The sequence below is a fragment of the Magallana gigas genome, chromosome 8 (genome assembly GCF_963853765.1).
Source record: "Magallana gigas chromosome 8, xbMagGiga1.1, whole genome shotgun sequence".
In the NCBI taxonomy this organism is placed as follows: Eukaryota; Metazoa; Mollusca; class Bivalvia; order Ostreida; family Ostreidae; genus Magallana; species Magallana gigas.
Window position 1 is genome coordinate 9519917 of NC_088860.1, and position 12497 is coordinate 9532413.

Sequence of the window (12497 nt, forward strand, 5' to 3'; positions counted from 1 at the left end):
ATCCCCAAACTGCAAATTGTTCGCTTATTTGACATAGTTTAGTATAGTTTATTTATCATTATATCTTTCATAATCAAATAATTTACTGTTAATTGGAGTGACTTTTTCACATCATTAAAGTTTGTGTCTATTATTCTCTATTAATGATTTTAAATTCCAGGAAAGTGATGATATGCAACGATAAATTTCTTCGAGACACGGGCTTGCTCTAAAATTGTATTGCAAAAATTGTTATCATTCGAGAACTGGTCTTCATTTAAATACCATTATCCCTCTTCCGTATTAGGATTTTAAGAACACACTTTAATGAATTATGATATTGATGTACATGTACATTACGTATAATTTAAATTCTTTCTACGTGCGACATTATGATCGGATTTGTTATTTTATAAGATAAATGATTACATAGAAAATGAAGGCGATTGATTTCTAAGCATTAAAATTTATTTTCATTGTTGCAACCATAAATCTAAATGCTTTAGTGCGTTTTGAAATTCAGTAGGTATTCTTTACGAAAGGTTGAGGATAGAACGGATTATCCCTGTCAGCGCCTATTCGCAATATCACTTCATAGGGGTAAGGGATGTCTGTCTGAGAAAGATTGTCAAGCTCTTCCATCTGAAAGAAAAAAAAGAAACATATAATCTACTTTCACTTCATGCAATTTAAAATTCGTTATATTTGTGATTCTCTAACGGCCTGATTTCATACTGATAAATTTGTAATTAGAATATAAATTAAAACGCCCATTTTTAAATTTCTAAAGAGTCAAACATTTTAGATAATAGATATTTAAGTGATCAACAATCTGTTGTGTGTGTTTATGTTTATTCAAATTATACAAGTCTTTACCTGATCCTTTGAGAGACGCCAGCCATGAGAAGCACCCATGTTGTCCTCCAGCTGTTGTAGACTGCTGGCACCAATGATCACTGATGGAACCACATCCTTCTGCAACAACCATCGAATGGCTACCTGGGGTATCGTCTTCCCTATTTGTTAAAAAAATAGAACTTAGTGAACATTTTTATCTATTACTCATTATTTACATATAAATTCTATTACGTTGTCTAACAACCCTGGAAAAAATGGTAGCTATACTAAATACAATCCTATTATTGTACGAATTCAATATCAATTGCAATAATTGTAAGCAGACAGATTAAACGGATAAATTAAATGCAAACCTTTTTCTTTAGCGATCCTCCCCATTCCCTCCACGAGTTTCCAATACTCAGTATTGTTATCGTACTGACTCCAGGCAGGGGCTATCTGCATGGCCTTGGACTCGTCCTGGGCGACGATTCCGATTCTTCCCGCCGTGTGCTGGGGTTTTTGACCACGCTTGTATTTACCTGTCAACATGCCGCTGAAAACACCGTCGTTAGATTTAGTTACAACATTACAGCCAATATAGAACAAAGGTTCCAAACGTGTAAAAGTTTGCAAATTATGGCAAAAAATATGTTCAAATCTCATATTTTTTTCTGTCACGCCCTCTCTGACACCAAAATCGGTAATGTAAGGGTAAAAAAAGATCGTCACTTTTACATACATGTAAACAAACCCACCATTATGTAGCACTTGTTTTAATCAGGTCATAAAAATAATTTCCAAAATGTTCTGCGACTATGCATGGTGAAACCTGAACAAATTTAAATGCTTTTGAATATTTCTTCCTGTTGTATCACAATAGGCTGTAAGTTGTGCAAGTTTACCCCTTTAAAGGACTCCATGGTAAAACACCAAGACCCTCCATCTTGCAGACTTGAAGTTCCTCAAACTCAGGATGTCGACAGAGTAGATTATACTGTTGCTATTGGAATATAATAAATACAACATATATGGGGGTTGCTTTGTTTTGTTTTTTCGTTTTGTTTTGGGTTTTATTTTGTGGGATTTTTTTTATTTTGTTTAATGTTGTTAAAAACTGAAGGAAAAAATTTAATCTTGTATTTGAAATAAGAGCAAAAATAATATGAACACCTGTAAGCTGACAATTGGTGGGTATTCGCCATTCTTGCAGAGTTCCACAACTTTCTGTAGCTGCCACCCACACAGGTTGCACACTCCAATATAGCGCACCTTGCCAGCACTGACAAGGTCCCGCAGAGCTCCCAACCATTCCTCGGGGGGCGTGGCAAGGTCCCAGCCATGGATCTACATGGTAAACACAAAGGAAAGTTTTAATCTTAATCAAAACGGTCCTTATGATATATGAGAATAAGAGTTTTTTTGGTTCTTAATAAAAAAAAATTGTTATCTTTCGATCTATTTCCCTGCAAATGAACTTGGACTAATTGGAATATTTTTGATTCAGGTACTTGTATTGGGTAAAATTACTTGCAACAAAGCTCAAAGTTCGGCAAAATTAATAAGGCGTTTCTCTGGGAAATGCTTATATTATATTAAATATATGGAAAAATTTGTTTGACCAAAAATATTAGATCACAAACATAGCAATTTAAAGGGACCTAGACACGATTTCAGATCAAAATTTTATTTTTGATTTTTATGTATGAAATAGTTTATTTGTGTATTTTGAATGTTCACCAAAATATGAATGTAAGAAGTCATGTTACAAGCGAGATAGATCAGAAAGAGGACGTTGTAAAGTAAACAAAGCTCGAGATTATATTGTTTACAAATAATGTAAACCAAAGAAATAAGCATTTCTTTGACAAAATCACCTATGGAAACAAAATAAACTGATTCAATGTGTTCATAAATAATTTTATCAACAACAAAGACCAATATTAGATTAAAGAAGATGGGGGAACAAAGTAGCGCAAAATACCCATTCGGTTTAGTCGTAAAATACAATTTGAAATGTAATTGTTTCCAACTAAATAAACTTGATAATGTTTTAATTCAAGTTTACAAAAGCACAATTTCTAAATAATTCAGTTTTGAATATTTTAACAAACGATAAGAGCAAAAATTAATTCTAAAGTTTTGGTGGTTTCGAGCCCACATCCTAAAAACCCTAGCTCCATAAATTTACCTATAAATGTCCGGTGCTCTAACCACTGGGTCATTTCAGTCACAACAATTTCCATTGTAAAATGCTATATTCAACCACTTCAACCACGAATTTACGGACTTGTATTATTTTTCTAAAACGTTCATATGTTGCTATACAAAATGACCAATTCAAAGTAGAGTGGGTCGTCTCTCTTCGTTTTCGTTGATTGAAATCGATTTGATTTCCTTTAAAGGGGCATGGTCACGATTTGGGTCAAATTCTGTTTTTATTATTTACAACGCTTTAGAAATGCATTTCTAATGATCAAATAAAATTTGAGAGTCATTCGTAGAGTTCTAAGCAAGAAACAGGGCTCACAATTCTTTGTCATGTAAACAAAGCTCGTGCCCTGTTTTTGTTTACATAGGTTCAATATACCAGTAAAAATCTTTTTCCAGCTTATTTGTCTATTTTTTTTCTTTATTTTAAGTATAGATAAACAGTTCCTAACGTTTAACACATTCGTTTTCGGTTTAAAACTGAAAATTTTACATTAACGTTCAAAATGTAAACAAACGTTTTGTTTACATAGCGAAGAATTTCATGCTCTGTAACTCACTTATAACTCAACAGATGACACTCAAATTTCGGTTGCCTTTTTAAAATGCCTTTCTAGAGCATTGTAAATATTAAAATCGGAAGAAAAAAAATTGACAAAAATCGTGACCATGCCCTTTTAAACCTTATATAGAGTATAGACTATGACAAAAATATGGAGCTCAGACCCACTCTATAAAAGAAAAGGCATTGAAGTTCTAAAATGACACTATTTGGAGGTATTGACACGCATACGCAAGTTTGAATCAACCTATTCCAAATATTTATCATATTTAAGGGTTATTAATCGATGTTATGGTAAATATACATTGTTTTCAATAACTCAGAAAGAATTTATGAGATTTGTTGATATTTTAATTTCATAGTATCTTATCTATCCTCATATAGGCAGTTTACACCCCTTATTCGGCCATCTTCCTTATTATACCAATACAACACATCTGTAAACAATAACAGGAGTCTAGATTTGTTTATAAAACAAAGAGATCTAAAAGCTATGTAACTCGCTTGTGACTCGATTTTTGACTTTCAAATTTTGAAAAAGCATGAACAACATCCATATTGACCATTCTAGACATTAAAAATAAAAAAACAAAAATTTTGAAAAAAAGTCCCTTTAAATAAATACACGTGGGTCTTTTGCGAAACTTCTTATATCGATTTCCCAATATATCACACAGTAACATTCAATTGATCTTTTTATTACCTGGTAGAGATCTATGTAGTTTGTCTGAAGTCGTTTAAGACTCGCTTCACAGCTGGCCATGATGTGTTTCCTACCCAGACCTATGTCATTGACACCATCTCCCATTTGACTCCTAACTTTAGTTGCTATAACAAAGTCTTCTCTTTTCTGCCTGTAATAAAATCCAATATTTGACAGTTCGTTGAAAATAAATTGATGCATTTATAATTATAATTACAGTCTCTATATTGCAGAACAAGAAAAGAATATACATACTTCGCCAGCCATTCTCCGATGATGGTTTCGGATACGCCTTTGGTATACGCATTAGCTGTATCAATAAAATTTCCTCCTAGGGCAGCGAATCGGTCTAGGATTTTATGCGAACCTTCTTTGTCCAATTTCCCAAGCTATCAAACATTACTATATATTTTTAAAGTGCTTTTAATTAGTGCGTTCAAATCTTATAAATCTGACCTTAAAAAAATCTCTAAACTCTGAACTATTCAAATCTTAACAAATAAGGTTGCTTTCTTTTACCTGTGGACTGCCAAAAGTCATCGCCCCGAGGCAGATATTGGACACTCGCAGTCCGGTCTTTCCGAGGTAGTTATACTCCATAATTATAGGAACTGTTTTAACGAGTATTGTTATCCACAGACGTGATGCCCTTGTGAACTTACGGTAAATTATGGGTATATATATATAGTTGTCCCCTTGATGGGTATCGCGGGTAGCCCTTATCTTATCTTTTACTTAATATATGGTGGACCATTCGCGATCAATATTATCAGTTTTTAACAAGGATTTCTGTTTCTATAAATTCTTAAACAGAATGAAACGTTAAGTAACGTAATTTTTTGACACTGCTCTAAGCCACATTTTATGAATATAAACTTTATTACATAGCTGTAAACTTTACTTAGACTGAAATACAAACTTTCGACACACGCGAACCTTACTGAATGACAACATTAACAAAGCACATACAAGATACAGTGGCGTCGGAAGCAAATTGAAAGTGGGGGGCTAGACTAATCCTCAGAAATCTTGCCAAGCCAAAAAAAAACAAACTTCCAAAATCTTGAAAATCCTAATCCGTGGGGGGGGGGGGGGACAATCATCTTTCCTGCGAGAAAAAGTGGGGGGCTGAACCCTCTATGATGCTATATGCCTAATGGTTAGGTCTAACTTTGCAAAAAAAGTTAGCTAGCCCCCCCCCCCCGGTCCCGACCCTTATGAGATATGTAATATATTGATTGAATTTGGTCATTACTGGGGGTTTTTTCACAACAGTTTTTATCTACAAAACTTTTGTTTTAAACATACTCGGTATAACCAAATTCCAAAATTGTTTTGAGTTTTGCATCATTTTTAAGAGTAAGTAGTTTTACCAGAAAAGAAAAATTAATAGGTTAAAGGAATTCGCATTTTAAATTTGCTTCTAAGTTGGTTTTAAATAGATACATTGTATATCATGATTCGGTTTTGTCAATCGCTATATTGTAAGCCTTCTGTCTTACGGATCCAATTGAGGGTCAGTTCAAACTTAGTGATGACAAGTCCAGTATTTCTTTCTCAAGCGGTTTTATTAAGCGTGATCGTATAGTTACAACAATTAAAAGCAGCCCAAATCAAGAGTCTCAGAATCTCTATAAGCGGAATCTCTCTATCTATATGCGGGATCTATCTCAATCTGTTCAACGTCATTTTACATGGGTATATATAACATTTTACTTATGATGGACAGTTCTGACTAGTTCGGCCCATTTACGATGATCATGAGTGAACATTTAGTGTTCAAAATTAAGATTAATATTTTATTCCAAAATAAAGTAACAAAACCGTCAAAACTGCCAATCAAAGAGTCGGGATGCAGGATTTGAGTCTTCGAGTCCTGGGTCTCGGAGTCCCCCACCTAGTATGAGGCATCACTTACTCATAATACGTTCATTCATACACGGCATAAAAGGTTACAAAGGTTAATATATAGAATACACAATACATGAGTCAATATAGAGTACTAGAGCTATCGTTGCAGACACAGAATCGCCAAATATGACACTTGTTTTTAAACTCTCAATTTGGATATTATTATGCCCGTATTATTCACCTGGTTTAATAACATCATTTAGGAATACTACGCAGTGCTACAAGATTCACAGAGTTCATTCTATCAATTATCATTAACACCATTCAATGCGCAGTACCTAGGTACACTTAAATATCATAATGACCATTATTTAATACTAGCAATTTAAGGTCATAGCATGGCTATCTGTTTACAATATATGAAACTTAAATTTTTTGAAAAGAAATAGGGGAGAAAATTCTCAGTGGGTGTAAATCTACATGTGCTACCATATTACACTTGACTAACGCCTGTCAGCTGGTCAGTGAAATATGTCAGTATACTCAATAAAACATTGAAAGTTGAACCGGCGCACCGTAACTTTCTAAATGAACGCAGTGTTATGATTTAGAACAAAATGGTTTGATTTAGAACAAAATGGGTTTTCACTGATCAAAGGTTTACATCATGCATCAACATAACCGTGGCGTTGTTACATTGAAGCACTGTAAGCACGTGCTTACAATTTTTTCTGAATCTCAAATTTATTAAACATTGCAAATCCCGACAACCTTAATTTTACCTGCGTTTGTGCCGCAACTTTTCAGGAAGCATTCTGAACTTGTGTTTATACCTACAGTATTACACTTTTCGAAATATTAATATTGACTGAGTCGTAAGTTCAAAATTTAAATCTAGCTAGATTCTACGAATTCACAAATATAACGGTCACCATGCATCAATCGACTGATCAGCGCTCCATTCTGTATAGCAAAATGAAATTAAAGAGGCAACACTGCTTTTTCGGAGGACAGTTTAAGTAGAAAGAAAAGTATTGTATTATTACCAAGAACCATAAAACCATAAAAATAAAGAAAAATTAAAAACGATATATTTAATAGTAATATAGGGCATTTATAAAGGTAATTGCCCAAATTACACAACTTTTTTATTTAAGAAAGTTGATACAGTACTAAAACAATCAAAATATAGTAACCGTAAATGACAGCTTTTAATCCCTAATTGGACATATGCCAGGTATCATATTGCTTGAGAAATATTGCACCAATAATAAAAAATATATATCTACGTAATCTATTCAAACGTGCCACTTTCACCGTGTTGTCAGGAGTGGTTGTCTCGTATTAAAAAAAAAACATCTGAATTAGTTTTTTAGATTTATCTATTTTCTTGATTTTTTGTATCTGTTGATTTGTTGATTTTTTGTATCTGTTGATTTGTTGATTTTTAAAACTTGTTATGTATTTAGGACATACATGTAACGTGCAGATGTGCATATCACCGGAAAATTCCGATTCCATTATTTATTTATTTTTTGGCACTTTTGAACGTTTAAACTTTGTTTTCTTGATAAGAATGTTGTTGTTGTTAATAGATGTGCATTCTTGCAGAAAGTTTTGATGTGATAATTTTTTGGAGTTGAGCTAGTTTTCAAAAAAATCAAATTATCTATGTATTAAATGCATACCCTGTCTTTTATCATGTTATGTGAGAGCGTGAGATATGTCAGACTGTCCTTAAAGAATTTTGCTGTTATTAATAAATGTGCATTCTTGCAGAAAGTTTTGATGTGATTTTTTGGGGGGAGTTAAGCTAGTTTTCAAAAAAATCAAATTATCTAATATGTATTAAATGCATACCCTGTCTTTTATCATGTTATGTAAGAGCGTGGGATACGCGAGACTTTTGTTGTTGTTAATAGATGTGCATTCTTGCAGAAAGTTTTGATGTGATTATTTATGGGAATTAAACTCGTTTTAAAATCAAATTTATGATGTATCAAATGCATTCCCTGTCAAATTTGTGTACCATTGCGATGCAGTGTGAGAGCGTGTGATATGCGAGTTCGATAACCTTTTCTTTCATTGAAAAATGTGCTTAGCCCCTGGGGATTGCGCCACCCAGACCCCTGCTTACAAATATGTTGACCCTAGCTACGCCAACGCTGAATGTACTTATGTATATATATCCAATTCAAGGGTTATATGTTTACCAAATTATTTCATAACAAATCAAAGTGTTGTAAAATTTAAAACACTGTCTAATGTCACAAACATAAACCAACTTACCAATATTTGTGAACTATTAGAAACTATATTTGAGAGAGTTAGCTCTCTTGGTTAAATTAAATGTTATCCCTTCATCATGCCTGTACCAATCTATTATATATAATTATATATATTGTAGTTCGTACATACTGTAAATAGGTATTTTCTCTACACTGTAAATTCAGTTATGAGAATAAAGTTCATTGTCATTGTCATGAATGTTCTTTAAAACATGACTCAGAAGGCAGCTGATTGTTGGTAATCGTGTTAAATTAAACCTTATGTGACTCATTTTAGTACATTGATGCAACAAAATCCTGCGCTTGCTAAAAACTATCACAGGGCCATACCAAAAAAAATGCTTTTTCTCTCTCAAAATGTTGGTGACGCCTGCATGCATCGAAAGAATATTTGGAAAGAAAACTCATAAATGCAAAAGTTTTCAAAAAACCAAAAATATTAAATCATTAAATTGTATCGACTAATCAGAGTCAAAATAATAAACGAAGTTAATTTCATAATTCTCAAAGAATAGTTTTAACATGTAATATCAATTATTGTATTCCACAAGACTTGTCATTTTCCGTCCAAAAAAAATACATACAAATATACGTGATGTATAAGTATTTTGCTTTAATTCCAACAAAAGTATTTATCTGTTCTCAATATTGGCCATCAATGTAATCAAATTTAATGATTCTTAAAAGCAATTCTACGATTATCATCATTTTAAATCATGATTTGATTCAAATCGATGTTTTGTGGCAATGCCACATCATTTTGAAAACTTAAGTATGATCAATGCGTACACCGGACGATGTCGATTATTTACAGTTTATTTTGTACGTAAGCCTGTGGGAAAAATGGATTGATTCTGATTTTGTTGAAGCGCCATGACATCTCATATGGATAGGGAATATCTGGCTGGGAAAGGCTGTCAATTTCGTCCATCTGTCAAAGGTAATAATTATCATATAAGCAATTCAACATTAATTTTCACTGACGAAACAGAAAATCAAAGAACCAAAATTTAAGTTTACACCAAACTTGATATCTAAAATTCCGATATTCAGTAATGAATGCACCTACATGTAAATTTAAGAAAACCTCCATCTGTAATCGCTTTTTATATTTGAAACTACATAACGTACATCGTGTAAGAATATTATATATACATGTTTATTTAGCTATTGATAAAAATTGTCACATTTACAATTCATTGTGTAAAACGAGCACCTGTTCTTTGGAGAGTCGCCATTTTGAAGCTGCCCCAATGTTGTCTTCCAACTGTTTGACTGAAGTGGCTCCAATTATTACTGATGGAACCACATCTTTTTGAAGTAACCATTTAATAGCCACCTGTGGAATTGTTTTTCCTTGAAAATTGATTAAATATTTTATGGTACTTGATGTAATTAAATCATCGGAATTTGCTAAAAGATAGACCTGGACGATGTTTCTAGAATGGCATTCAGGTTTTTTTTGGAATTGAGCATATTTTATGGGGAAAATAAATAACCAAAATAAACAAATAAGAAGATACCAGTTTCTTTGGCACATTTTCCCAAGGCCTCCATCAGTTTCCAATATTCTTCGTTGTTGTCATATTGACTCCATGCAGGCGCGGACTGCATGGCTTTTGATTCGTCCTGGGCTATAACGCCCACCCTCCCCTCAGACTTATCAGGTTTGACTCCACGCTTGTATTTACCAGTCAGAAGTCCTCTGTAATACGTTTTGAAGAAACTTATAAATCTTGGTGTTACGAATGTTTTCAGTGTAAAATGGTGTTCGAGATGTTAATCTTTCAATTCCATTCAGATGGAGATATAAGATTAAGTTTGACTAAAAAACAACTGTTTTTGTTACCACATTGTGCCCTAAAACAATTTTGACAAGCTGGCATTAAGTTACCCCTTCAATGGGCTCCATGGTAAGACACCAACCCCTTCATTTTTGCAGACCTGGAACTCTTCAAACTCCGGATGTCGGCAAAGTAAGTTATACTGTTGCTGTAATATTTTCAAAAATGGAATAAGTACTCTATCGTTTAAATTCTACTTTAAAAATGTTGAAAATCGTTTGTACAATTTTCAAAATCGTGTGCACAGTTAAGGTAATGGTTTGTGACAGTGTGTTATATATATTACCTGATCCACGATAGTCGTATAACCGTGGTACAATTTCACATACCTGAAGAGAAATAATGGGTGGGTATTTCTCGTATTTACAGAGGTCCACGGCTTTCTGTAGCTGCCATCCACACACGTTGGACACGCCCACATAGCGCACCTTGCCGGCACTGACCAGGTCCCTCAGGGCCCCCAGCCATTCCTCAGGGGGGACAGCATCGTCCCAGCAGTGGATCTATCGATGATAGGATAGACCATGATAACGTGAATTAGTAAGTTTGTTCTTGTTGTTAACGAGGAAGTGTTTGAAATATTATTTATAGGTCTTCGGAAATAAACTTGGTATGATTGGTTATATGTAGTATTAAACCAAGTGGAACATTAACATTGAATCTGAGGGCGTGTCTCCCGTTAGCGTACACACACGTAAAACAATGTTGTCTTGTGTATGTCTCCCATAACCTTATACACATAACTGTAAGTCTAACATTACCTTACACATATGTATGTCTTCGTTACCATTACACGTGTATAGATTTACCTGATACAGGTCGATGTAGTCTGTCTGAAGTCGCTTGAGGCTCTCCTCACAGCTCTGTAGAATGTGTTTTCTCCCTAGCCCTACATTGTTCACATTGTCTCCCATCGTTCCTCTGACTTTGGTGGCAATCACTAAGTCTTCTCGCTTTTGTCTATTTTATAAAGGTCTCTATCAGCGCGTTTCCTTAGTTATATAGGAACATATATCTGTACAGTTTATTTATCATGATATCTTACATAATCATATAATTTACTGTTAATTTGAGGTACTTTTTTCAAGGTGTGTCATTCCACCTTAAAAATAAGTTGTTCGTTTTGCATTAACTTAAAGGTCTTTTTTACCCTTTTCGCCGCCCATAGTTTTAGGGCTAGGGTGTAAGTTCTCTCCTATAGATGTCCCACATTTTCATTTAAATCTTGATTCATGAATTTCATACCTCAAATTTAGAGATACATGTACATGAATATTAATGCCGGACTTACTTGATCAGCCATTGTCCAATAATGCTTTCAGATATCCCAATGCTGTATACGTTCGCAGTGTCGATAAAGTTCCCTCCCAGTGAAACGAACTTGTCAAGTATTTCGTGAGACAATGCTGCATCCACCTATATGGATGAAATATCAATTTGGATTACATAAACCTCATCAATCAAGAGACGCGTGGCCCTTGGTATCCATGTTAACATAAGTAACATTCAATTTGCAAACATATCAAAATTAATACGTGTCCATGCAGAGGATCGTTCTCCATCAAAGCATCGTAAATGAAGGGACTTTGACACTTTCAAATGCCTATCCATATGCCGGCGAAAATTTTTAAAACGTCTGTAATATCCAGATTCTTACCCGTTCTTTGCCAAATGTCATCGTTCCTAGACAATGTCCAAGCAGAGGATTGTTCTTTATCAAAGCATCGTAAACCAAGGGACTTTGACATTTTCAAGCACTCAAACAAACGTTCATCACGTCACAACTCACGAATGAAAATAGGGAGGAGTTGCTCTATGTTTTCTCTATGAGTTTAAATAATTAAATAATGTACAACATGATTGCGCTCCGAGTAGAGCCAGCCTCCAATAAATTTTATAAAGAATAAATAACGAACATACCGAAGGGGCCAACTTTATTCATACTGTGTGTATTTCAATACAGACATGTAGCTTTAAATGCATTCGTTAGTTTTTATGACATAAATGACAATCCATACACCAACGAAAATTTTTAAAAAGTCTGCAATATCCAGATTCTTACCCGTTCTTTGCCAAATGTCATTGTTCCAAGACAAATATTAGAAACACGAAGTCCAGAGCGACCTAAATAGTTGTACTCCATCGTAAAATCTGCCTGCAAACTTATCCCCTGCTCGGGAAATGCCCACAATGATAAACGAACAAGAAAGATAACTCCGAAT

The 12497-nt window shown here is 34.0% G+C and overlaps 2 protein-coding genes across 3 annotated transcripts; both read right to left on the reverse strand.

Moving 5' to 3' along the window:
- Positions 1–425: 425 nt before the first annotated feature.
- On the reverse strand, positions 426–5013 carry LOC105344604 (1-deoxyxylulose-5-phosphate synthase YajO). Its single transcript, XM_011452409.4, has 8 exons — positions 4812–5013; positions 4548–4681; positions 4293–4443; positions 1990–2163; positions 1722–1819; positions 1191–1372; positions 856–995; positions 426–621 (listed from the first exon to the last, which is right to left on the reverse strand). Exons 1-8 carry the CDS (start codon positions 4890–4892, stop codon positions 499–501), a joined length of 1083 nt encoding a protein of 360 aa, XP_011450711.3. The 5' UTR covers positions 4893–5013; the 3' UTR covers positions 426–498.
- A 2211-nt stretch (positions 5014–7224) lies between these two features.
- On the reverse strand, positions 7225–12497 carry LOC105344603 (1-deoxyxylulose-5-phosphate synthase YajO). 2 transcript variants are annotated; one of them, XM_011452408.4, is made up of 8 exons: positions 12338–12497; positions 11567–11691; positions 11085–11235; positions 10605–10778; positions 10326–10423; positions 9955–10136; positions 9648–9787; positions 7225–9362 (listed from the first exon to the last, which is right to left on the reverse strand). In XM_011452408.4, exons 1-8 carry the CDS (start codon positions 12416–12418, stop codon positions 9240–9242), a joined length of 1074 nt encoding a protein of 357 aa, XP_011450710.2. In that variant the 5' UTR covers positions 12419–12497; the 3' UTR covers positions 7225–9239. The 2 variants fall into 2 exon arrangements, with proteins under 2 accessions (XP_011450710.2, XP_034330005.1); XM_034474114.2 differs by lacking the exon at positions 12338–12497 and adding an exon at positions 11933–12062.

What these genes read in the sequence shown, in the direction of transcription:
- LOC105344604 (XM_011452409.4), bottom strand. Translation starts at nt 4,892, where the DNA reads ATGGAGTATAACTACCTCGGAAAGACCGGACTGCGAGTGTCCAATATC. An exon ending in ACTACATAGATCTCTACCAG is followed by an intron (nt 2,164 to 4,292) that starts GTAATAAAAAGA and finishes TTTACCATGTAG; the next exon opens with ATCCATGGCTGGGACCTTGC. An exon ending in CACCAATTGTCAGCTTACAG is followed by an intron (nt 1,820 to 1,989) that starts GTGTTCATATTA and finishes ATATTCCAATAG; the next exon opens with CAACAGTATAATCTACTCTG.
- LOC105344603 (XM_011452408.4), bottom strand. Translation starts at nt 12,418, where the DNA reads ATGGAGTACAACTATTTAGGTCGCTCTGGACTTCGTGTTTCTAATATT. An exon ending in TGACATTTGGCAAAGAACGG is followed by an intron (nt 11,692 to 12,337) that starts GTAAGAATCTGG and finishes TCATCCATATAG; the next exon opens with GTGGATGCAGCATTGTCTCA. An exon ending in ACTACATCGACCTGTATCAG is followed by an intron (nt 10,779 to 11,084) that starts GTAAATCTATAC and finishes TATCATCGATAG; the next exon opens with ATCCACTGCTGGGACGATGC.